The sequence below is a fragment of the Xiphophorus hellerii genome, chromosome 6 (assembly GCF_003331165.1).
Source record: "Xiphophorus hellerii strain 12219 chromosome 6, Xiphophorus_hellerii-4.1, whole genome shotgun sequence".
Lineage (NCBI taxonomy): Eukaryota > Metazoa > Chordata > Actinopteri > Cyprinodontiformes > Poeciliidae > Xiphophorus > Xiphophorus hellerii.
The window spans coordinates 4,079,267-4,104,959 of record NC_045677.1 but is presented as its reverse complement, the minus strand read 5'-3'; the positions used below and the strand labels follow the sequence as shown (position 1 = coordinate 4,104,959).

Below are 25,693 nucleotides of genomic sequence, written 5' to 3'. Positions count from 1 at the left end.
CAAAAGGTTGCTACTTTGAAGAAACTAGAATATAAGGGGTATTTTCTGTTGTTTTACACTTTTTTGTTTAGTGCATATTTCCACATGTGTTATTCATAGTTTTGATGCCTTCAGTGTGAATCTACAATGTCAATAGTCATGAAAATAAAAGAAACTCATTGAATTAAATGGTGTGTCCAAACGTTTGGTCTGTACTGTATATGTATCACATAGCTTGCAGCGGTTGATTCTGACAAAATCACTGACAGTACATTAAAAAAAGGGTCCAAAAGTTTAATGAGATGTTCGAACAAAAGTAATTTAAAAGGCCTTGACTGGAAACCTGAGATGATGCCTTGAACTGGATCGGAACATCCGTCCAACAAAGACAGTGATACTTCACAGTACAGAATACTTGGGTGAAACACAACTTGTGCAACAAAGCAGACATGTAGGGTAAAAAAATAAAGATATTATAGAACGGTTGCTATTTTATTGATTTTCTTCTTTTTTTTTTATCTCACTAGAAACACTTAATCTGTTCAATTTTGCAGTAGGTGACATAGTGTGTGGCGAGCTGCAGGCCTGTGCAGACTGCAGTAATATAGTGTTTGCTAATCTGTTTCCACTCTTTTCAGATGGAAGAAATTTGCGGCCCTGACAAATCACCAGCTCTCCGAGGCTGCGCATTTTCTTTTCTTTAATCCAAACTGTATATAAAACGCTTATCTACCGAAGGTAAGATAGTAATGATTCACAACTTCTTCACAGAACCTACTTGAGACGATCCAAGCTTCCTCTTTCTGTAATTATCTGACCTATTCTTTCCACCGTGCAGACCTTCATTCATCAGAACATTGTCATCGTCTATATATATATATTTTTAAAAGGGTTGAAAACCCAGTACAGTGTACAGAGCCTTTCATTTATTGTCTTCCTAATGGAATGTTGAACTGAAAGAAGAAACGTTCCTTCCAGCAGAGGAGGAAAACTGTAATTACTGCGCCGTATCTGCTTCATCTCAGTGGCAGGAACAGGTTCCACGCTCTGCTCCACCAAAACATCCACTGCGTCCACGCTCCCTGGCTAACTCCCCCACCATCACCACCACCACCACCATCCTTTCCAAAGTCCCATCTCCATAGCGACGCACGCCTGTCCTTGGCTAACAGAAATAATTGGTTGCCCCTACATCAAATGGTTGTTCTGTGTATCTTTTTTTTTTAAAAGAAAAAATGTTCATCGCCGCGGCTGCTGAGCCGGCTGGTTCGGTTCACGTGAAGCCACGAAGGCCCTCCGACTTCCTCGTTTATCTCCGTTTGGACGTGGAGCGAAGCGCGTGACGCCTTTTAAAAACGCCGCGTTGCTTTTGAAATGTTCACAGAATGACGGCAAAACAGCAAACAAAAAGACAGCAGCGATGCGAGTCACTCAGCAGGTTTGTTAAGCTTCTGTCAGAGCAGAATAAAGCAGTTTTGTTTTAAATGCTACCTAGCTGTGCTTCCCCCCTCCCCCCCTTCTTCTTCTTAGCCATAAATATCCAAATGAAAAATAAATCCCCGCAGATTGAAGTGCAGGTTCACCGTAAACTGTCTGTTTTCGTCAGTGGAAAGGAGAGACGCGTCCTGGAAGACAGAGCCGCTGTTCAAAGTGAGTCACATTCTAGCCTGACCCGAATCTGTGCACTCTGTTATCTCCCTTCAAATGTCAAGCACCTCAATACGCTGATCAGGGCAGAAAAGTACTTATATATATTATGTCCTTGAGTCCCAGAGATTAGAATTTCCATTTTGGGCAAAAGAAAAAAAGAAAAAGAAAAAAAAAAAGAAGGCAAATATCACATGCTGAGCGAGGAAAACTGGAAAGGTTACTGAGCCTTATCTGCAATTATGCAAAAACACAGAGACTAGCCGAACCAACACTCGTTTCTACAAAGAGAATCGACGATGCCTTGATGTTGCTTACAGCATTGCTCCCTCGTCTGCTGATGTGTAGCGCAGCACATCCTAGAGGAGAACACAGGCAAGAACAGCTGACTGTACACTACTCACACCTTGTCAAATTGTAAATTATGAATGTATGTTGTTAAAATTTTATTTGCTCCCTTTAGTTAAAAGGATAGAATTGGCAATTTAGCAAGTATTTTTTATTGTATTGAGTTGTTGTTTTTTTTAAACTTCATGAGTGTCTCATTTGTTCAAGCCGAACAGGAAGGAATTCAGGTAACATGGTGTAATTACATCCAAGTCTTTTTGGGTGTGGGTGTGTGTGGGTGTGTGTGTGTGTGTGTGTGTTCCGCTTTTTTCCCCCTCTTTTTAGGAAAAAAAAAGAAAGGTACCAATAAATCGGTGAAGAATCGCTGTCTTTGACCCTCTTCTCCTGTCAGCTTTCTTGACACGAAGCCGCTGAGATGTTGACAACTCCACTTTCTGCACTCATTGTGTCAACCGTTTCATTTTCAGAGAGAGCTTTCCTCTTCACAGGGGGAAGAAAAAAAAACACATTTCTGATACACGGGTCGCACAGGAAAGGAAGAAAGAAAAAAAAAAAAACAGCTTTTTTTTCTCCACTTACACAGGGGAGTATAAATAGTTCTCCTTAAAAATAATAGCTTTCATCTACAATTATGTCTGTAAGTACTCAACGTGAGAGCAATGGTGCCCCCTTGTGTAAAATGTAATTAATTATCTGGTGGTAATATGAATAATGCGGTTCATCCTAATGCAGGCTGGTGGGGGAGACGGTGTGCAAAGCTTTTTGATCGTCTTTATTCCGCGCTCATGCGCTTTCCTCTTCAGGAAACTTGGATTTATTCTCTCTAAAGTGAAGTGAAGTGAAGTGCAGGCCCCCCCCCCCCCCCCCGGCCCCCGGTCCGTCTCGGCCCGCTCCTCTACCCTCCGCTGTCGGCGCTCTGGGCACACTGCACCACCCTCGGCTCGGCCAGCCGCTCGTAGGACAGGACTGTCATAACCTGCAGACACAAACAGCGGCATGTGGCTACAGAGAACAGAGGCCCTTTGAGTAAAACAACACGTGGGCTATTAATGACATGCTGAGCAAAGGATTTTGCTTTAAAATGAAAAAAAAAAAAAAAACCTAGCGGTAACTGCTTTTTCACTCATTGGGTCGCACCATTATCCCCACGTAGACAAAGTGCTATTGATCGAGGCAATTAACTATTAATCACAGCGGGCCGGTTAAAGGCCCAATGAATGGGATGTTTAAGTTTAAACACTGGAAAAAAAAAAAAAGGATTTAAGGTCTGGAGGAGAAGCAGACAATGCGGTGACCACAAAAACCAGGTTTCCCCAAGAGACCGTGTCTACAGGTCATAATCTAAGAATAGATTGCAGCTCGGTGAAAACATCGTACTTCACTGTTTAGAAGCTGTAATCTGAAGTTAAGACTAAGATTATGCTCACCCACGCCCTGACAGGATTAGATTTTAACATTAATTTCTTTCCTTGGCATCACCCTGCGGCAGCTGTGGCACCAAAGTCCAGTCCTCACAACCGACTGTCCTGCAACTTTCAGAAGCCGCTCTTCTCCACTTCACCGAAATCAAATGAATGGGTCGCTGGCAGGCCTCTACAGAACTGAACCACTTGTTCACGAAAGACCTCGACCGTTTGACTAAGACAGCAGTTCTTGAGGTTTGAAGTTGGTTTAAAGCTAAAGGGGTGTGAACAAATCTGGTCTTAACTGTAGAACTGAAGATGATAATGTTGAATACATTTTAATACCAAATGTTTTATGTAGAGGTTGAACTCCACCTTATCTGCACTGTGCACAAAGCAAGCCACAATCATTGCCGAGATATCCTAATGGGTGCATCTACAGTGGGGAGCCAACTGTGGGAAGTAGCTTGTTTTACTAAAGGTGTAATGAGATCTTGCGCTAGGTGCTCTTGTAACATTAAACCTCTATGATGTTTCTAGTCAAATGAAGCCTGTCTCACAAAAAAAACCCCACTCCAGTTGTCAGTATTTCACTTTGTCTGCTAAAGTGAGGTTAGCTTTTCTTTTGAGTCCTGAAAATGTGGTTGTGTGCTTTAGGCTTGATGACCAGGTGCATCTTTGCTACATACAGTGGCTCATAAGGGTCAACAAAATTCAAAAGCCAAAACACAACAGCCAAAACCTGAAAGGTGCAGAATCCTGTGTTTTCCAGACACATAGTGCCATTTTATAGCACAATCAAGTAACTATGTTACATTCACTTGTTATGAAAACGCTGTATATATCAAATACGACTTAAAAGAAATGTGACTTTTTAAGTTAACGCCTTAAAATTGGGACTCTGGCTCTTTAAAAACGCCGGCTCTTTCCGAAACTCCGCCTACAGGAAGTCATCGGAACATCGCTCTGCTATTGACCCTTTAACAGCGTTTTCACCAGTCAGTCAAAGGCTCCAGCTCTACTTACTGTGATCATGACGAGCAGAGCCAGCATCAGGCCCAGCATTATGTACAAGTTGTTGGTCAATCCTCCGGCCCACAAAGGACCCAAGATGGTAGCCAGGCCTCCAACGGAGCGCCGGACACCTTGGCTGAACCCTTTTAGAGAAGCAAAACAAAAAATATTCATTTTTATTTCACTTGTGCCGATATTAAAATATGGCTTTGACATACCATATTTGCGAGGTTTTTTTTTTTTTTTACAATTCTATGTGCACAGCAACAATCTGTTGTTTGCACATCTTGACAACATAACATGAGCACACCTTGAGTTTTCTCAGCAGTGACTTTGGAGAAGAGCGACACCTGAGACACAGCCACGAACGGAAGCCCCAGCAGCTGCAGGAAAACTCCCACTATGAAAGTTGAAAGCTGCCACTCAAATCCACCTGGAAGGCACGGGAAATACGGAGGAATGAAATCGATGGATATAAGTTCTGTACAACTTTTTTTTTCCAGGTTTTTATCAAATAGATTTGCTTGTTTTTGTTCTTCAGCTAAGTGTCCACAGACAGCGGCCAGAGCAGAGCGACTGGCCGCGTTTTCGTTACAAATGTGAGCAAAGCAAAGCGTTGTCCATATTCCGCTAATGTTGAAAAAACACAATTGCAATTGTGGTGTTTCATTAAATGAGAAACACATTTAAAATCACACGGATAAGTCATTAAAAAGCTTGCCGCTCCATCATCCTTCTACTACTTCCTGTCATTTTCTTTGTCATTTTCGGCAGTAGTAACATCCGGCTGTTGATCATGCGACACGTGTGATGCGAATAAAATGTTTCCATTTAAGTTTTCCGACACGCACAAATACAAGACGTTTTTATTTAAAAAGGTGATTTTTTTTTTTTTTTTAATTGTTGTGTTTCCATGAAGCAAATTTATTTTCGTTATTTCAATCTGCGTCATTTTATGGAAAAGGTTGTATTTCCAGCCGTATTGCATTTCGCGAAACTACAATGGAAACTACAACACTTTTTTCTTGCATCACACAAATCACGCTGTGTCACGAGTTTCTCATTGAAACATTTTGAATCCATAGCTCTTCTGTAAAATCGGCGCGCACAAGTCCAATACAGGCGAGGCTTGTCGCGCCAAAGCCTGAACACGACGCCGATGTCTCCTCTGACGGCTGATAGATGATGAGCGCCAAATTATGGATACATCTCAAGTAACTGTTTACATCTGTCACTCAAATGTTTTTTAATGACTTAACGCATGAACAAGTTTGTTCACGTGTGATTTTAACTTTACTTCTTATTTAATGTCAACACTGCAATTGCAAAGTTGTGTTCTGTGTATGTTAGCGGAACATAGACAAAGATCTGGGCACATTTGTGGTGGAAACGCAGCTGGTGTATCTTGGTTTCCCCCTCTCTCTCTCTCTCCACTGGTTTCTAGGTTCTCCTCCATAAACGGGCTGGCTCCTCCACAGAGAGCTCTTGTCTGCAAAATAAAACCTCTGCCAAGCTGGCGGCCACTCCGTTTCTGCTCTGTGCTGCCTTGCATCATGCACATGTTTGTGGGAATCTGTGCCCACTCGAACGGTTGGATGTTCCTGTTCGACTTGAACGTCTATGATCTTACGATGAAAAGGCAGTTCTGCAAATTAAGCCGCTCCCTCAGAGGACCGAGTCTGGAAATCCTTTTTTTTTCTCTGCTCAGGTATCTATCTATCTGCCATAAGTTTGACGCTATTGTTTGTTTAAGTGGAACTGAAACAAATACAGAACAAATGTAGACTACGCTCTAACAAATAGCTTTCCCCCACCCCCTTTAATTAGATTACTGTAATCCTGTTAAATGTACCCAGGCTGCACCCGGCTCCAGCACCTGTCACTGTTAATCAGAGCGATAAACGTGACGAGCTGCAACAGACGCAGGCCAACACGAGCACACAGGATCCGGCCTGCCTGCCTGCCTGCGTGAGCTCCTGCTGGCCCACCAGAGCCTGAATGATATCATTTAAAGAGCTCATTCATTTCATCTGCCGGGTGACCCAGTTCCAGCTCCGCACACCAACAACCGGTCAGACAAAGACAACTTGGCTCCGAGACAGTCCCTCCCTGAGTGTACGTGAGCGCTCGTCGGGTGCATCTGCGTGTTTTCGCGGGCAGGTCAGCACCTCGGGGCTTGCAGAGGAAAACGAGGCACCAGATACAGGCGGTGGAGCAGATGACCAGGCCAGCGGCCAGCACCACGCGGTCCGCAACCCTGCTGCTCAGCCAGCGCACGAAGAAGAAGCCCGCGATGACCTCAACCCCACACAGGCCGTACATCAGGCTGTTGCCCAGCTCGCCGAAGCTGAAGTAGCGCTGCGTCAGAGGGGTCACCATGGTCTGGAGGGGGAGGGGGTTAAAGATAAACAGACAGGGTTAGATTTAGTAGAAATTGGAGGCGAAAGTGAAATTGGTTCTAACAAGATTGCAAAACGTCATTGTACAGAGAAAGCGCACCTACAGAGCCCGTCTGGTGAAATGGGAGGAAAAATAAATCAATTCACGCCCACATCTTAATATCTTGTGGCTACGACTTCATAACAAGTGGAAACGACCTGTTTAATTTGTGGGCACAGCTTAATATCTAATAGGAACTACTTATTTACTTCATATGAACGACTTAACGATTACAAGTTGTGGCCATGAGATATTAAGTCGTGGCCACAAGTCTTTTTGTCTCTCCTATGTCACCAGACGGAGAAAAAAAAACAAACTCGTATCGACAACTTAGTTACGGTACTTATGACTTGTTTCATTCGTGGGTCGTGCCCACGAATGAAACAAGTCGTTCCCAAGAGATATGAAATCATTCTCACGAATGAAACAAGTCGTTCCCAAGAGATATGAAATCATTCTCACGAATGAAACAAGTCGTTCCCACAAGTTGGGTCATCGCCACAATTTTTTTTTTTCCTCCCATGGCACCAGAAGGGCACAGGTGGGAGCGTAATATCGCTTTTATTTAGTTGATTTCACTGTAAAAATGGTCGAAGAGTTGTGCGCAGTTTTCTGAACAAACAGACAAGGACGCAAAGCAAACTTGTTATTTCCTTTGACGAGGAAAAAAGACGGAGATGGATAGCTGCCGTCAGTTGGAAGACCTGGCAAGGTAACATGATTAACGTTCATATTCTTCATTAGAAAGTAAGTCTGGTAAAATATAATCAAATACAGCGCTATGGAAAAGGTACACATCTAATCAATAGTAACCATGGAGAAAGTGCCACATGATCACGTAGCCGACACCATGTACGAATAAAATGGTCTAGCATCTAGACTTTTGTAGGTGTTCTTCAGTGTTAGAGAAAACGCCGTTCATGGCCTACAGGTACAAATGATGTGGCGTGAATTCAGGCAACTTGATCAAACCAAACACGTCAGGAGAGAGAAAGTGCGGGTCGGTTTCTGAGCTAGCTGTTTCCAACTTTTGTCATCAATACTTCTGTCAATGACGCAGTTCGGGAAAATGATTCGACCTTTTCTGATGTCCTTAAAATAAACCATGTCACTCAGTTTCATAAGGTGCTACAAGCGAAATAAAAGTCTGTAAATAAAATTGGATTAAGTACAGTTTCAAATGAAATTCTAAAATTGAAAATACAGAACCAGAAACTTTGAGGGGAAAAAACCCGGCTGACAGGAAACTCGAGTGGCATACGTGTGTTTGGAAACCATCTAAAGGTCTAGTTAAATATAATCAAAAGGAGTCCAGTATAGAGTTTAACGTGTCGTGTGAAGAGAACTCAGTGTACTGTGACTAAATAACTGTTTGGCCTCCCGAGAGCCACTAATCTGTGAGGCAAATAAAGAAATGGTTTCGTTATGTGGGGAGTAAAGACAGAACCCTGGTCAATGGAATAAGGTTGTGTGGTATAATGAGTTTCAGAGTGATAAGCACATTAGAAGAAGAAATGATGGGTTCATCATAGCGAGTGGGCAATTTAATGATTTGGAGCTGCTGTAATTGGTCAGCTTTGGACTCAAATGTTTGGTGTCAATATTAAAGTCAGCTGACTTCCAGGTTTCACATAGTCGGATTTCTACTTTTCCCAAAGGGAAGTGGGATGTTTGACAATGGGAGTGATGGGCCTACTGGGGTTGAAACTGGGAAAGACTGATTCAAGCATCATGAAGGTATCATTTTCACACATGGATTGGCCTCCGCAGAGCCCCGACCTGAACTCTATTGAAAATCTTTAGGATGTGCTCCAGAGGACTTCACACAGCAGTCTGAGCGTCCCGTCATCAGCACACGATCTGGGTGAGAAATCGATGCGAGTCCAAAAGGATACAAATGACTTCGGGTACCTTGAACTAATTAAAGACAATTACACAGGAGGCATGTGACGCATGCTGTAGACTGCTTCCCCGCTCACAGATTTTTTTGTCTGCTTGCTTTTTAATCAAACAATTTTAAGGGTCTCACGTCACCAAACAAATTTGACAGTTTTTCATCAGCCACTTCGGTGCATTTCTCGAATCGTTTCAGACATTCGCAAAACAGAGTAAGTGCGTTTCTCCAAACTATCCATATGAACAGCAAAACGCCATGGATTGTCTGCAAAAGCCACAGTTCATCTCTCAAAAGCAAATGTCTGTATCAATGAACGCATATTTGCTTACAGTCAAACTGAGTAGTCAAGTTGTCAATATAACAGTGTACTCTGGAGGGATGATCTGTCATAAACTATGGCTACAGTTTTGATGACAAGAACTGTTGTAACTATGAGAGATCAATGGCAAGAGAAGGTCATTTGTTGACGAACTTCTTATACGTTCCATCTCCATGATGAGAAAAACTCCTCTATGAAGTTAAGGAATAAGGAGTAGGGTGAGAGGAACTCCAATAGCATCTTGTTGTGGATCACAAAACCATAATGCGATGATGTCGGATTGGTGGGAACTGGCAGATGTGCTCAGCCTCTTCTTCTCTTTTACCTTCCAACTCCTCTGCCACAGCCTCACTCCTCTTCCTCTCCTGTCTGGGTGCTGACCCCATCCAACTACTCGTCCTTCCATTGTCCGAAATGTAACATGCTGTTTTTCTCTGGCTATATACACTATATACTTGCCAACTGACGGTTCAAGACATGTACCTTTGAGGTTTTCAGACAACTGGTTGATCATTTGTTGATCTGATGCTTCAAACGTTTACCTATGTTGACGAAAACCTGGATTCACCAAGCAGTTATTTACCAATTCAGGACAGATTTAGAAAAAAAAAAGAGTTTAATGAAAATGAATTAAAATGCGATTGACATTTTACGACAACCCGTTCAAGTGTTTTGCATGTTCCCGCTTGTTGTGGAGGTCGAGACTATTCAACAGACTGATCAGCATGACATAACTGAAAAAGCAAAGAATTGTACATAATCGCGCGCGCGGCCGTACATTTGCCTCTTGCTCACAGAAATGAGAAACTGCTTCTATTTTTTTTATTGAACAAGTAGTTTTGAGAATTTCATTTCTGCTCTGAGAAATGCACCAAAAAGAAAGACTGTAAAAATGCTTTTTATGATCTGAAACATTTAGGTGCAGAATGAACAAAAATCCGCAACAGAATATATCTGTAAAAGAGCAAAAACACTTTTTAGCACCGTTCACCCCAATTCACCCTAACATTGAGAAAAGGTTACTTGATTTTTACTTTGTGTTTATTTGATCAAGAATCTATAAAAACTAAATTAAGTGTCTTGAGTTTTTCACGGAGGGATTCGCTCCTGCTCTAGCCCCCGAGTGAAAAAACTGAGCAGAATGTTTGCAAGCTTTTGGTTGATAGATCGAAACGGTTGCTCCTCACCTCCAGCGCTGTCTGGTTGAATAGAGTGATGAACTGAGCCGTAAGGAGAACAACCACTTCTTCTCTCAGGAACTCTGTAATGTCGAAGACAGAAAAATCAGCAAACAAGATCGACTGGAAAAGCTCTCGACTGGCACGCGATGCGGAGATAAAAGTTTGGTGCGGAGCGAAAACTCGAGAGCCTCGCCCAAGCTTCTTCTGCGTTGGACAAGTGTGAGTTGGAGGTTTTCCTCTTGTGAGAATGAGAGATAAATAGATCTTAGTTAATTCCACGTCTCTGTCCCATCTTTTCCTGGAACAGAAGCTCCCGTATGGACGAAGCGGGGTTGGAAAACGAGCCGTGCTCGCAGCTAAATTTGGATGTTCTCACCAGATGGCTGGAGAAAAGCCTCCATATTACAGCGAGTGGTCCGCTCTGGTTCAGATGTCTTTGTTCCCCCCCTCTGTTGTTTACTGGAGTTCAGCTTTTGTAAATCGTTCTTTTACTGTGTATATACAGTATATACATATATATATATATGCTGTCTTAAAGCAGCTGCTGTTTTGTGCAAATACGAGCCAGAATAGGTTCAAATGTTGACTACAGATTTTCTCGATAAAGTTACTCGATAATGTATTTCCTACACATTTCACATGTCGAAAGGTCAGAAGCTTCCCCTGTCAGACGTCCAGAGTGGTGATCCTGATTTCTTCCTTCCATTCACAGATAGATAAGATGAGACTGATGAACAACAAATAAAAATGATTGATGGATGGATCGTATTTATGTATTATAATGATTCCAATGTGTATTAGAGAACATCTACAATAAATTCAAACTTTTTCAGTCAGTTCTTCTTTTAATAATCGTTGCAACATTTCTCACTGGATCAGTAAGTGTTGTAGATGTTCTCAGAAAATAACCAAAATGCTGCAGTTTTCTGTTAATGCACAGGAAGGTCGATCCAGTTCTAACCAAATGAACTGTAAAGACCACAAGCAAACTATTTTAAAAAAAACACCACAGCAATTCAAAAGCCAAAAAGTTAAAAAAAAAATTTAAAAATCACAGTGATTTTATTTTTAACTATTTTTCTTCTCCCTGGCCCCTGACAGAGACAGGACTTCATGAAAGAAAACGTATGCTCTGCCACATTTTCAAAGGTTCTCCACAGCTATAGAAAAAAAAAAAGTCCATGAGAATCAATAATTCAAGGGAGCGAATACCAGACACACTGTAACAGCTAAACAGAGCGGCGGGGTTTCTAGTGTGGCAGATTCTCTTCAGAACAAACAGGAATCGATGGGAACACTGGTCACTTTACCAATTCTGTCTGAATTTCATCCACGAGTCAACCACAGCAGGCCAGTCAATAAACAAGGTCTGCATGCCTTCTCTTTGCCTCAACTTCAAAGAGTGAGAAGATCAATAAAGAGGGTTTGACACATACACACACACACACACACAGTCATTTACAACTATCCTTACTGGGACACCGTATCGACTTTCATCAGCAGTAGAGGGCCTGACCGACAACCATGACCCTAAACCTCTCCAAACATTCAGACTGACGATGAGATGTTTTCTAGAGTAGTCACCCATTCGGTCCTTAAAGGAGATTACACCAAAATGAGGAGAGTAAAAATGGCTCCTTGGATTATAGAACCCTGGTCTAGACAAAACCTAGACCTAGTTGGAAACAACTTTTACTAGTCGTTTCCAACTAGTACAAGTCAACCACATCCTACTTACTTAGTTAGTTCTAGCATTGCTTCCTGTTGTTGCCGTATGTAAGTATGCTGTTCCCAAATGTGTCCAGTCAGCGCCCACTGATCAGCGTTGCCAGATCTTGTGAAAGGCAAGCAGAAAACAAGAAATGAATCATGTGATGGGTAAAAATATCCTTCCTCAATTCTTTAAGTACACGTGTAACAGCCGGTAATGGAAGATGCATTTAGGTCCTTCAAAGTGGTGATGTCACAAAGTGAAACAAACAAAAAAAGTGAGGACAGAGAAAACAGGTCCTTACTTTCCACATATGACCTGCTTTTGTTGGTAAATATTGTGAAACTGGTCCTCTGTGTGTAGTATATACAAGTACACACACACACACACGCCTGCACACAACCGTTCAAAGAGCAACAAACGATAATCAATGATGACAGCCAATCACCGCTCGTCTTGTATGTATCATTACTGAGGCTAATGCAGTAGGACGCCTAACATCATTTATATGTATTTTCTGCTTTTCCATACACATACAGACAGAAGTCCTGTCAATACAAGAGAATCTGATTTGATACGCTGCGCAAAATCCTTCTGAGCAGAGAAAGTCAATGTAACTCTGTGAGCACGTTTGTGTGACTGCAAGGAAAGTCAATAAAGCAGATTCAGAACTTGTGCATCGGCTGTGACGCCTCTTCCTACACGAAGCCTCCAATAGCCTGGAGGAAAGTAGAGAGTCAGTGCTCAGTCAGTCCGAGCCAAGCCATTCGCTCACCGTTGCTGACGCTGAAGTTTTTAAAAGGGTTTGAGGTTTCGTGGGCTCTCTGCGACGCGAACGAAGTCTCCGATTGGTCGGAGTCGACGGCTCTGTAGGTACGCGCCTCCTCCTCGTCTGACCCCATCAGGGGCGCCTCCTCTTCCTCTTCTTGTTTCATCTCCAACAGGACGACTCCCCCCTGCGAGCTTATGGGCGGTACGTCCCAGTACCCGGCCAGGACGACGAACTGAAGCAGCGTCCACAGCAGACACATGAAGATCTGAAAAAGACACACGTCTGAATCCTAGATGTCTGAAACATCGAGACGCGAGATCAGCTACAAATTATGTGGAAAACTGAAGCAAGCGTTGAAGGAGGGGCCTCTACATTTCATTTTGGCTGAATCGGTGCAACAGGTGTTTCATTAAGGCATGGTGGGGTGGAAACAGACAGACACGGGTTGTTACAAGCCTGAGCTTTGCCGCATATTGTTTTATTTCTATTGCTGAGAGAACAAAGCGGGGGCGGGAGGGATCCATAAGAGTTCAAGAATGCAGAGCGACTATTTCTATGGCTCGTTTCTTTATTCATGAGCCTTTCGGAGAACCTCAGATTACTGATTGTGTGGATGCGGTTACCCCAGGAGACGTGTACTTGTTCACAGCAAAGGGCCCCAGTTTGAAATCACACAGCCGCAGGAACAAGTTGAACGCCGGGCCTAGAGAGACGGGAGGAAGAGCTTTAAAGATAAGACAAACGGAGGACGTGCACAAGACACTAGCTGTACACCTAGGTGATTTTATTGAAAGGCCTCTTCTCCTCGCAGATCAAACTGCACATCAAAGCCAAAGGATCCTTCCCGGTGTCTGATGTTTCACCGGAATACAGAGCAGGGTGCGGAGAGGTGGGAGAGGGAGGAAAGGAACTGACCGACGAGAAGGCCGGCCTGACGACAGGCCATGATGGCTGCGAAGATACCGGCGCGCTCCTCTGGCAAAGTGCTCCGGGTTAGGAAGCCAAAGATGGAGGAGCCTGCTCCTGCACCCACACCTGAAAGAAAAACAGCATATTTCTGTTCATCTCAGCTTAAAGGGGCAGTATTATCCATCTGCAGTTGTTGCTGTATATATATATATATATATATATATATATATATATTAAAATTTGACTTTAAAAAAAATTGACTTAGTAGTTTAATGCCTTAAAAGTTTTGCCTCTATCTCTTCAAAAACCCCAGTTCTTTCTGGAACTCCGCCTTCAGGAAGTCATCTCAACAGGGCTCCTTTATTAACCCTTTAACGTTTTTACCAGCGTTGCACTGAGAAGTAGCTCCTATAATGAGCTCAGCAGATGCACAGTTTTACCAGGCGTTTGCTAATTGCTGCTGGCTAGTCTGAAGGAGCTGATGGGGGAGTCACTGAGGATGTGTGCTCTGTGAGACAGAAGCATGCAAACTGGTAGCTTCGCCCTTGCAGGCTAGGTCCACCCAGGTGTTTTTGGACAGCTGGATGGTTGCCACGGGAGATTCGAGGATTTCCCCAAACAAGCATTAAAGACTCAAGGAAGCACTTTTGATGAAGGAATAACATTATGACATAATGAAGAGAATGTACTTTTTTTTTTTATCAAATGCTACCGATAGAAAAGTTGAACAAATTCAAACTTGATTTGTACAAAAATAGAGAGTGAATAGTGTGTTTATTGTGACCGCATTGATTTGTTCGGGTTTTCAGAAGTACTGGATCTAATTCCGGCACGCAAAAAAAGGTAAGAGTCACCTAAGGTCTCCAACTCCTCTACTTCTAAGGCGGATGTAGTTGGACCAGATGTAACGGAAAAAATGTTTTAACAACCTGCAAACTTCACACCAAATTGCCTCTGAAGACTCAAACTGCCAACAACTCCAACCAAAACACCTGGCACAGTTCAACAATGTCCTTGATGGTGAGTAATCCATGACTCACATGCATGCCAATGTGAGCGTTTGTGTGTATTAGTGAGTGTGTTACCTGCTACAAGCCGACTGCATAATAACAGCCACTTTGAATAGCCAATAAAATACATGAAGTTACCTGGGGACAAATGAAAAAGAACAATGCTAGCATTCAGGCTCTACAATGACAGAGAAGGCTTCACTTAGAAAGTATAACTCTGGATGTATGCTTAGCTTGAGTCTTTGCTGATATTATAGAACCATATTTTTTTGATTTTAAGTATCACATAACCTCCTGGTGAAAGGAGACGACATGTCAAGATCTCATAACGTAGCATTCAGTGAAAAGTAAAAGTCTCACCAGCGATTTCAAAGAGGTTGGAGAACAGGATGATGGATTTGGTGGTTTTGCTTCGATCCGACCAGACTCCGAAAAGAGGACCAGTGAGCAGCGCGCTCAGGCTGAAGGCAGACAGGCCCAGACCCAAGAAGTAAGGTGGAGCCTCCAGAATCTGCAAATACCTCCATATTGTGGGTAGAATGACGGCTGGGACCGCAGCAGAGGAACAGGGGAAGAGAAGAGTTCTTACAGATGAAATTGGTGCAAAAATACCGATACCGCTCCACCTTTTTTACATTCTTTGTTGGGATTTTATGTGACAAATCAACACAAAGTGGTGCAGGGAAGGTAAAATGGAAGGAAAAAGCACATGGTTTCTAAAAATAATATTTTAAAAAAACTAAATGAGCTTTGAAAAGCATGTTGTTCTTACGTATTTACCTCCCGAACAACCCTGGGTTAGACTCTGTAGACTTGATAGTCCTTTAGAATCGGTTCCATTGGAGACCAAAATTGCAACATTTGTCACATTTTCAGCTGGCGTGGTCGTTTTTCAGACTTCAAATCAACCAAACTGTTTGAAAAACCTGGTCACCTCCTCAATTATGGTGGCGCTGCACCAATAACTACTGAAGGAGACAACATGAAAACCTCTGAAGAACACATTAGGCACAACTTCATTTTTCACGAAACTTAAACAAAAATGGAATCCGTATCTGATTTCAGTGGTTGGGGCAGTTCTTCTTTGTCTTTGGTTTAAAAAAACAAAAAAAACAGACACGAGCCATTTCTCCCGCTAGCGTTTGTTTTGGTTGTATTTACCCAGAATGCCCTGCGCTGCAATCCAATCAAAACAGACGTATTTTTCAATAAAAATGTTTTGGCGCCAGGATGAGGTGGTTTTTTCGGCCGTATCGATTGCGAAATCGATACGGCCGAAAAAAGTGATGTGAAACACTTTTTTCACATCACACAAGTCGTCATGAATAATTGGGACGTTACTGCTGGCGGAAAAGACAAATAAGAAGACAGGAAGTGGTAGGAGGAGGATGACGCAGCATGCTAGCAAATGACTTATCGTGCGAACTTATCGTTATTCACGTGTGACTTTAATCACGTTTCTTATTTAATGGAGCCACTGCAATTGTGATTTTCAACATTTCTTTTTTAAAAAAGAACAAATTTTGCCCACATTTGTAATGGAAGCGCAGCTATAGTGACGCATTACTGTGTTGGTCTGTCACATAGAATCCTAATGAAACCCTTCAGCTTGTGGTTGCAATGTGAAGGTTGGTGGAGGGTTGTTAACGCAGCACTGCACACCGGACATTCAAACAGAAGCCATGTTATCTGTGATGTGCACTACCAGGAGAAAGTTTCAACGGTAATATATGAAAAAACTTACCGTACTCTATCCCGCTCAGCATGAATATCAATCCGATGGTAAGGAAAGTTAGAGTCCTCTTCTGGTGATTCTCCATTGTGCTGACTTACTCGCCGCCCTGAACCGAGTACATGTTGTCGTGAAATGTTCAGCGGCGCCACAAGATAACAAGACACACCATGCGTCCACTTACAGCCTCTGGCCCGGATAATTGGAGGAATAAGTCACACCATTGTACAGGATCACAGCACGGCTTCCTAAAGACAAGACAACAGAAGCGAGGACTTCGCTGTGTGAAGATATCACAGCAGCACAGAAACAGTTCAGCCCGACTTGAAATAATTGCAGCGGTACAACTCCATTAGGCATTTGCGCTAAAGATGAAATTCTGCTCGAGTGCAGGACCAAGCTGCGAGCCTCACGGTCAAGGCAAGGTCTCGGGTTGCCAGGTGAGGCAGAGAACTCGGCGCTTAATGCATTTTTAATCTTGTTTTCTTCAGTTACATGAAAAGCATCAGATTCTGCTGCCGTCCTGTAAGGAAGTGGGCGCAGCATGCAGTATGCTTGCAAAGGTGTTTGCTTTTATTTATTACAGAAAAAGGAGTTTCGTACCAACTTAACTCAACAACAAAAAATCTAAATAAACATATACGGTTGAAACAAGGTGTTGTACATATAATTTAGAAAAAGTCACAAAAACTTTTCTTTCTTTCAAATTTTTGACATTAATCAGACAAATGTTTTCTCTCTCAAGTCGGTCACTTTCTGCAAAATCCAAAGTGTTCATACAATATGACTCCACCTAAAACACATCGCTTCTTGTGTGACATCGTGACATTCGTGACAAAAACATTTGAAAGAGAACGCCACAAGACTGGTTCAGCCTTGGGTACAATTTCCCGATGCCTTAAAAATGCCACATTAATGTCCACAGTCAGCCCAGAGCAAATGCTAACACTCTTGCGAAGATGCAGAACTGATCCTAGTGGCACCCCACAAGTTAAGGGGTCATAGGAGAGTCTCATTCTTAACGTAGAATGACTTAAGATCTAATAGGATCAACACAGAGCTGTCCATCACTTCAAAAGAAACAAAAAGCCAGTTTATAGTTTGCAAATGCACCCTAAGAGAAAAAGGCTTGGACAGTAAACTAAATCCAAACATTTTTCCAAATAAGCTGCCTAAATTAGTTCTTAAGGGTGCTACCGTTTTGTTTCTGTACAAATTTTGGTATTTTGGTGTAAATGAGTTTCATTCTGCAATGTCTGGCCTAAAACCCTCTTTCACACGTCACCATAAATCTCTCTAAAACATGCAAAAAATGGTGCTAGATTTGCTGCTAGTCACTTCTTTAAAAAATAAAGTCACTAGAGGGATCTGAAAGATCGCTAACAATAGCAACAAAATCTTTAAGCTGGCAACAGGGCTTTCCCTCATCCTGACAAGACCCACTCATCACCCCTCTGCTTGACTTGGCCACGCCCCAAAGTATCCTGGCTCCGCCCACTCTGGGGCAATTTTCAAAATTTGTCTGGGTGTGGGGTTATGGTTTCACAAGGGGGTTAAATTACACTTTGTAGAGATATGTTTTGTGGTCTGACTAAACCACAATCACACCACATTATTGTTTGGCCACAATATTGTTTGTATTATTGGTCATCATTGTTTGGCCATAATGACCAGTGTTATTACTGTTAAGAACAGCGCAGTCAATGTTCTGGAGCGGCCATCACAAATTTCTGATCTCAGGCGGACAGAAAGTTGATGGGCAGAGCTGAAAAGTGTGTGTGTGTGTGTGTGTGTGTGTGGGAGCGGGGGGGTGTTCGTGAGCGAGTCAGATATCACATCTGACTCAGTTCCACCAGGAGGAGAGGACCAAAATTCTAGCAAACATGTACGATTGTGGAAGGAAACCCAAAATGTTAAAGTTTTATAGGCAATTATCCCAAATACTTCAAATGCAGACTTCTAAAAAAGTAGAAAAGGGTTATCATTATTGCTCCTTCTATGACCAGAACTCTTCTAGTTGGGTATCCAACACCAGGTTGGTCATAATTATTGGCATCTACAAAACTAGTTGGTCTGTTTTTAAACCCTCTGGAGCTTTTAGTTTGCGGTTGATCTCCCTGCTTCTTACTTTTATCGGCAGTCTTTGTGTTTTGCTTCAAAGCGGCCAGGCGTTCTGTTAGCAGCGGTTCTTGAGCCGTTCTGAGAGTCTTCCTTTGAACGTCGGCTCCTTTCAGAACCTCTCATTGCAGAAAGAAGTGGTGTTTTAAGATTTCTGAGACATCCAACTATTAATTATTAAGGTGAAGAAAACACCTGCAGTGTCTTCCACAGCCTGGAACTTTTCCAGCTTTTGTCACAGTACAACTGCAAATGTTGACGTGTGTTAGTGAGATTTGATGCGGCCAACCAGCACAAAGTAGTGCAGAGGAAGGAAAATAATACACGTTTTCAAAATTCTTTACAAATAATGGGGACAGGGGAGACTGGCGCAAAATTTGTTATGTATTTCTTATATCTATTAACTTGCTTCACACATTTTTAGTCAAATGTATTATCAATATGATTAATTAACAGTGATTGAGCCTGATTCTTTTGGTTCCTTCAGGGGCCACTTGGTGCCCCACGCGCAGGGCGCGATGAACCTGGGTGGAGCTACAGCCCTGGCTGCCATTAGACATAGTGTCTCCTTAATAATACTACTACTACTACTAATAACAATAGATTATTGTCTTTCTACATCATTACAGTATGTGTGTCTCATAAAGTACACAGAGGCCTGTGGTTGGAAAGTTACAAAATGTAAGTTAAAGAGGTGATCTTGAAAAATGTAATTCACACCACACATAAATGTAACACCCAATAAATAAACAAATGTATAAAATTACAAATCAGATTAAAAAGTTAATAGAAATGTAGGAATGTTTAAATTTTTTTTTATTTATTTTAAGCTGTGCACCCTTAACATTTTTGTTGGCCTACCCGGGGCCCCCTGTATGAAAATTTTTCGTGTCAAGCATGTTAGATTATTACTATTATTTGCTTTCACATTAAGAAATATGTTTTTTTTATTTAGCTCAGGTAGATATAACCAGAAACTGTTGGAAAACTTGCACACACAAAAAAAAAAAGTTTCGGTGACCTTCAGAAAGCCTGGCGGATTATTGATCAAATCTACTTTAAAATTTATAGGAAACAAAACACGAAGTAATGAGGCGCGCCTCCGGCTATCTACATAATACAGTTTATAAAGGAAAAAGCTTAAATAAATTCAATAGTGAGTGAAGCGGGTGAGACATGGCTGCTGTGTTTCCGGGCCGCTCGTAGCCTCGGGCGGCTTTTGTTAAACTCGACTGTCAACAGGTTAATACCTCCATCTGCTTTTCAGAAATTCATAAATAATATAAGGGAGTCTGACTGTTTGAATAACACATATAAACATGCTCGGCTTCCTGCGCTGGAGCCAGTGCATCCAGACAATCTGAGACGCCTCACCAGGTCAGAGGGATTAAGATGAGGACTCACGTGCTCAGGTGAGTTTTTATTTATTTATTTATTTTTTACTTTTTATCCTGTTTGAAAGCTTTGAATCTGTCTAAAAAGTAAAAGGCAAGCTCAGTCTTTTCATGGCAAACAGCTCCAGCTGAGTGTCACAGGCCAAGTGAGAGCCTATTAACATGCTACCTGCCTTACCTGTACCAGTTTCTATAGAAACACACACAAGGGTGGGAGATTTTGTACTCACCTTTGAGCTTTGGTAAACAACAGGAAGTTCCCCGGTGAATTAACTGGAACCCGGTGCATTAATCCCCCTCGCTGCCCGCTGGAAGACATGAGATGATTTTTTTAGGGCGCAGGAAGGACATTTGACTTCCAGATACAGAGAGAGAGAGAAAGAAATACAGCCTTGTTAGGAGGATACAGGTACCGGCGGGCCGAGGGAGGCGGCTCAAGATAGAGCCGGGCATGTTCTTGAACACGGCTTCTCCCCGGAGGTCGTTTAGCATCCCCATTAACATCAACCTGCACGGTGCTCGCAGGCGGCAGACACGGTAAGAGCAAATGATCGACTGGGCCTGGCGGCGAGGGCCTGGAGGAAACACAGCTGGGAGTTCATTACGGCTGGAAAACACTTGGAAATGCAGGCAGAGCTTCACCAAATAAATTCTGCTGGCAAGACGTTGGGGACGGCGTGAAAATAGTAACGCGGACGGCTCATGTTTGCATCGAGTGAAACTGCCCAACACTGTGACTTATTTGTTCCAGATCTACACTTGGATGTCTGTGGCAACCTTTGCAGTCCAAAGAGGCAATCTGTTGCCCTCGGTCTGGCTAAATAAAACAGCTTCCGAGCCTCGAGTGTTACGTGGCCTTTTAGAGAAAAGATAACTTATGGTTTTTGGGGGGGGGTGGGAATGTCTACCACAGTTTTATTCCTAATTTTAGGTTTGAAAGTAGAGGGAAAAACATTCTTCTAAAAGAAGATGGCTATATTTGCTTATATTTCCTACCTACTAACAACAGATGGGTATAAATAAAAATGACAGAATTAAATAAAAACATACAGATTATTCAATTTAGCACTAAATTATATGTCATTAGATTATTAAATATATCAATATACCATGAAATTATGAAATTGCAATTAAATAATCAGATGTCCCATAAAATAATTAAATCTACCTTGTTAGATAATGAATTTAAATCATAAAATTTGTGTTTATTTCTTTTTAAATAAATCCTTTATTCAATAATCTAATAATAATTTCACTGTGTATTCATTCATTTCATGGCTCCTGTGAAATAATTTAACACATCAAACTCAGTGGGCGGCACGAATCCTGTGAAATCCATTGATTTGTTCTGTTTGTTTTGTGTTCAAGCATTTTTTTTGTGCAAGATTGTGCTACTGTAATAACAAATTAATATATTTTAAAGCTTCCTATACATATTTACAAAATATATATATATATATAATGTCAGAGTTGAAGTCCTAAACTGGCAGATGATTTTGGTGTTTAACCCTCAAGTGGATTAAACATCCTCAGATTCTTTGTTTGCTTCAAAGAATCTGAAGCAGACATCTTTTACAGCGTAAATCAATACACAGCATAAAATCTGAGGTCGAGTGGCATTAAGCTGTGTTGCTTAAGCTTGATTTATGTCCTCGTGTGTGTGTGTGTGTGTGTGGGGGTGGGTTGGCGTGTGTGTGTGTGTGTGTGTGAGACACAGGGAGATCCAGCATACATCGGCGCCGCAGGAGCAGGAGAGGAGCCAAAGAGGGGAGGGAAGGGGTATCCAGGGGGCCCGGAGTCAGATGCCTACGTCTAGTGTCGGAGAAGAACGAGCCATCTTGTTGGGCTTCACCATGATGGCTTTCTCTGTGCTCATGTTCTTTGTGGTCGGCATTACCACGGTCAAGCCTTACATCGACAGGTACACTGGTGTTCACATCCAAGCTGTCGGTGGGGCTGAGATATTACATCGTATTTAACACGCATTGCTCGCCAGCGGGGTGGGCTACTCCGGAATGTGTCTTTGCTCTGCTGGAGTAAAAATAAGGCTCTACAATAGGTGCCATGTATCTACCCGTTTACTATACCTTCTTTGGCAGACCACAGGGAAAGAAGGAAGAACAAGCAGACTCCAAATAAGAAGACCTCCATTGAAGATTTAAACCCGGGACGTTGTTGTTGCGAGGTAGAAGTGCTAACAACTGAACCTCCCATGGCAGATGTAGCACTACGTAGTCCTTAAAAGCACAGACTAAAGTGATTAAGGAAAAAAAAAAAGTTGGGAGACCAAGTTGAATAAGATGCTACCCTTACTCAAAATCTTTTGTAACCCTTTAAAGTCTGTAAGGGTGTGAAGCTAATGAGATCTGTTAGTCCATACTTATAGGAGAGTTTTTGGTTGAGGTACTTGTTATCTGATGGTAGGTCATCTCATTCGGCAAAAAAGATAGGCCAAACGGTACCTCAGTGGGAAATTCCACAGAACTGCCAACAAAATGAGCTTAAGTAACAGATTGCTCAAGACCACATATGGCTAAAAGGCAGTAAGTCCATTATTTCACTCCATTCAGTTTGTCAAGGAACTGCTACACCACATCTGCAAACTCTTTTCTTCTCCAAAGTGTTGCGTCTCTATGCAAGGTTTGCTTGAGCTCACTCAGTTGGTTCCTCTTATGCCAATATTCTATCTGACATACTAGAATTATTGTCATACTGGTGATAGTTTACAATGCCAGAGGGTTTTGGTCATTCTTCTCTAAAATGTCCCCGGTGACTGTTCTCCAGTTGCTGGGAGGAGGCTAGTTGTGTCCTGCCTCAGACTCATATCCTGGAAGAGTGGGTGGACTGCAGAGGGGTGAGCACGGTGCCCTGCCTTACTGTGACCGTCAGCGTCACCGGCTCCAACGAGTCGGCCTTTCTCCAGTTTGACGAGGATTCCGTCTTCCTTCCAAACGAGGTACACGGTTTTTTTAAATCATTCAAAACTTCCTGGGTCTCTTGACGTTACGTGCGACTCTGCACTAAAGCTTACTGAGATCATAATGGCCAAAGATGGTCGCGCTAGTTCTGACGGGATAGATGCGAAATTAAAGACTTGAAGTCCATGAATCGATGACACATCCGTTTTAGCAGATCCTGAGGCAACAAGGGACTTGGATTGTTTTTCTTCTGTTCCAGTGTTTCTATCTCCCCAAGTGCCAACTGGACAGAAAAGGGCTTCAGGACGAAGTGCAGAAAGTAAAAAAGTGGGTGGACGGCCAGCTGAAGAACAGCTCCATGTGTTTCAGTGACCAAAAGGGGCACCCCAACCATGTCATCCTGAACAGGAAGTACACCCTGCGGAGGGCGCTGTTCGGACTGCTGTGGCCCTGTCTGATGCTGGGTGGCGGATCTTTATTAGTGGGACTTGTGAAGCTGACACAGTGCTTGGCCCGTCTGTCCACTGATGTGAGAAGTTATTCCAGAGGAGGAAGGCGGACTTTGAAATACACTCAGGGCAAAATGTACAAACTCCTCCGGAGGTCAAGCATGCAATCTACCTTGTGACTTATGGCGGAACACACACCTGTTGGATTTGAGGAAGTGAGACATTTTGTGGTCTTTGAGATCACAAAAACAAAAAGGTTGAGAGTACCACTTGACTGGTCAAAAAAAGAGTGTACTGTTTAAATCCCCATAGATCTACATATTTCTAAATCCTGTTATACCTGAGGAGCTGGTTATTGACCAGGTCAGGCCTAATCTGATAAGATCAAAATCTTATGCCGATTATTTAATCTCACTTCAGTTTGAGCCAATGGTGGTAAAGTAATAGAAAAAAAAGATCTGTCAAGTCTAAGTATGCTTTACCAGTGATGCCTTAATGTTGTTCTTACAAGTAACTTTTCAGAAAGTTCTGGTAGCTTGTTTTAAGTTACAAATTCCTTCATGTTGATGACAAAGTACTATTTCAATTGGCTGATTATTATAACAAAGCATCTTTCCCATGTTATAAGTGAAATAATCTACTAGTGGAACCAGTACTTTTTCATCAATATTAAGGACTTTTTTAACTTAAAACAAACTACTTATAAGTTAGCTTCGTCTTATTCAAAGATATTTGCACCAAAAAACTAGACTAAAAATACATGGCAAGATTTTGTGTTTTTGCAATGTACACTGTTTTATATTGTTAGTTAATAAAAAAAAACACTCAATTGTTTAAAATGTTTGTCCTGTAATTTTTCATAATCATGATTAACTAACTGAAGTCAAATCACCTAATTATTCAATGACGACATTTAAAAATAAAACGTATCGGTATCGGCGATACTAGCCTTGTGTTCGCTCCGTATCACATCAAAAAAAACATTTCCAGCATCACACGCCGTTCTGTCTTGTCATGAAATGATCCGTTAACTTTATCCCATAATGAGCATCTCATGAGTCCATCTGAAGCCACCAATCGGATAAGCTGAATGACTGCGACCGTAGAGGAGCAGATGTGGTTCAGTGGCGGTGAGGAACACTTCAGGACGATACGAGTGTCTCCTCCCGAGGAGGCCGCAAGAATCACGCTGGCTCCGTGGCAGAACTCGCCCAACACTTGTAACAGGAACGGGTGAGTGGATCTGCTACTCACACCCACTTGCAGAGAACGATGCGACAAGAAGCTACTTCCGACCCCAGAAAAACATCGAGTACTGACAGAAAATCAGCAAGTAGAAGAAGAAGGAGGGGGGGAAAAAAAAAAGAGCAATCCCATGAGTCCTGTGCTGTGCCAACGCTGAAGAATCCTGGTACAATGTGTAGGGCTGCTTCTCATCCAAGGCTGCGCGCCTCCTTCAAGCTCGGTCCAAGAACACCGCCATGAATAAAGAGCTGGATAGAAGCGCCCTCCGGGAGCAACTTCTTCCAGCAATCCGGGAGCAACCAGCATGTTGGAGCAGAACCGTCACACGGAAGAAGAAGTGGCTCTCTTGAAATATTTTAACACGACTGATGATTCGTTTAAAAAAAAAAAAAACATGGTGGAGAAACAAACCGGGATCATCACTGCAAAATTAAACAGCACCATTTCTGCACTTTTTTTCTGAATATTTTTTTTTATAAAACTACACATTTTTATCAGCTTAGCTTTCAACTACACAAACGTCTTTTCACAACTGTTTAGACGTTTTACAGCAAAAGTCCTGAGGCGAAGTCTACTGGAGATCGTTTTAAATATTTAAAAGTTGATCTGCAGAGATCAGAGCAGGAAAATTCAAAAACAGAAACCAGAAGTTTATCTATAATATATATATATATATATATTATATATATATATATATAATATGTATATTATATAGAGTATATATATAATATATATATATATCTGAAGTTAAATTACACCAAACAGAATCTATTTAAAGCGACAAATCTATTGAAAAAATTTAATGACTTAATGTCTTTGAAATCTAAAGCTTACATCCACAGTGATTCCTGTCTCTTTAAGTCCAGAGGATGATGTCATGGCTTTGGAAACTTCTGATAGGTTAGCTGACACATTCAAATGAGTATGGGGGAATTTGTCTGCTGTAATTCGAGCACAGATTTTGAATCTGAAAGCAGGGTTTTGTGTCCTTTGTTCTCAAAACTTTTAATAGTTGTGCAGCACAACTGAAAATGTAAGGACAACTTGTGCTTACATTTTCAGTTTGAAAGCTGGAATTAGTGTCTTTCTTAAAACTTGTAATGCTTGTGCTCAAAACTTCTGCTGACTTTCAAATATTCACTGTGCTCTCTCAAACCTTTCTCTTCACGCTCAAAATTTCTCTGCTCAGATCACATCTCTGCATGCAA

General features: G+C 42.1%; 2 protein-coding genes across 6 annotated transcripts; one reads left to right on the top strand and one right to left on the bottom strand.

Annotated features, from left to right (window-relative positions):
• Window positions 1-259: 259 nt before the first annotated feature.
• mfsd8l2 (major facilitator superfamily domain containing 8-like 2) lies at window positions 260-21,596 on the bottom strand. 5 transcript variants are annotated; one of them, XM_032565441.1, is made up of 13 exons: window positions 20,287-21,596; window positions 20,104-20,181; window positions 16,374-18,598; window positions 14,990-15,175; window positions 14,705-14,767; window positions 13,626-13,745; window positions 13,334-13,413; window positions 12,714-12,975; window positions 10,234-10,307; window positions 6,560-6,773; window positions 4,702-4,824; window positions 4,404-4,534; window positions 260-2,950 (listed from the first exon to the last, which is right to left on the bottom strand). In XM_032565441.1, the coding sequence occupies exons 3-13, from the start codon at window positions 16,447-16,449 to the stop codon at window positions 2,870-2,872; spliced, it is 1,410 nt and encodes a 469-aa protein (XP_032421332.1). In that variant the 5' UTR covers window positions 16,450-18,598; window positions 20,104-20,181; window positions 20,287-21,596; the 3' UTR covers window positions 260-2,869. The 5 variants fall into 5 exon arrangements, 4 of the variants coding, with proteins under 4 accessions (XP_032421332.1, XP_032421333.1, XP_032421335.1 ...); XM_032565442.1 differs by having other exon boundaries at window positions 16,374-16,609; XM_032565444.1 differs by lacking the exon at window positions 20,287-21,596 and having other exon boundaries at window positions 16,374-16,470; window positions 16,546-16,609; window positions 20,104-20,214.
• kcnmb3 (potassium calcium-activated channel subfamily M regulatory beta subunit 3) lies at window positions 20,308-23,703 on the top strand. Its single transcript, XM_032565488.1, has 4 exons — window positions 20,308-20,410; window positions 21,591-21,794; window positions 22,658-22,829; window positions 23,051-23,703. Exons 1-4 carry the CDS (start codon window positions 20,325-20,327, stop codon window positions 23,417-23,419), a joined length of 831 nt encoding a protein of 276 aa, XP_032421379.1. The 5' UTR covers window positions 20,308-20,324; the 3' UTR covers window positions 23,420-23,703.
• Window positions 23,704-25,693: the final 1,990 nt, after the last annotated feature.

Excerpts from the sequence above, each read along its gene's own strand:
- mfsd8l2 (XM_032565441.1), bottom strand. The coding sequence starts at position 16,449 with ATGGAGAATCACCAGAAGAGGACTCTAACTTTCCTTACCATCGGATTG. Across the intron at positions 13,746-14,704 it reads ATGCAGTCGGCTTGTAGCAG|GTGTGGGTGCAGGAGCAGGC; the intron begins GTAACACACTCA and ends TTTTTCTTTCAG. Across the intron at positions 13,414-13,625 it reads TCAGGCCGGCCTTCTCGTCG|GCCCGGCGTTCAACTTGTTC; the intron begins GTCAGTTCCTTT and ends CCGTCTCTCTAG.
- kcnmb3 (XM_032565488.1), top strand. The coding sequence starts at position 20,325 with ATGTTCTTGAACACGGCTTCTCCCCGGAGGTCGTTTAGCATCCCCATT. Across the intron at positions 20,411-21,590 it reads GCTCGCAGGCGGCAGACACG|GGAGATCCAGCATACATCGG; the intron begins GTAAGAGCAAAT and ends TGTGAGACACAG. Across the intron at positions 22,830-23,050 it reads CCGTCTTCCTTCCAAACGAG|TGTTTCTATCTCCCCAAGTG; the intron begins GTACACGGTTTT and ends CTTCTGTTCCAG.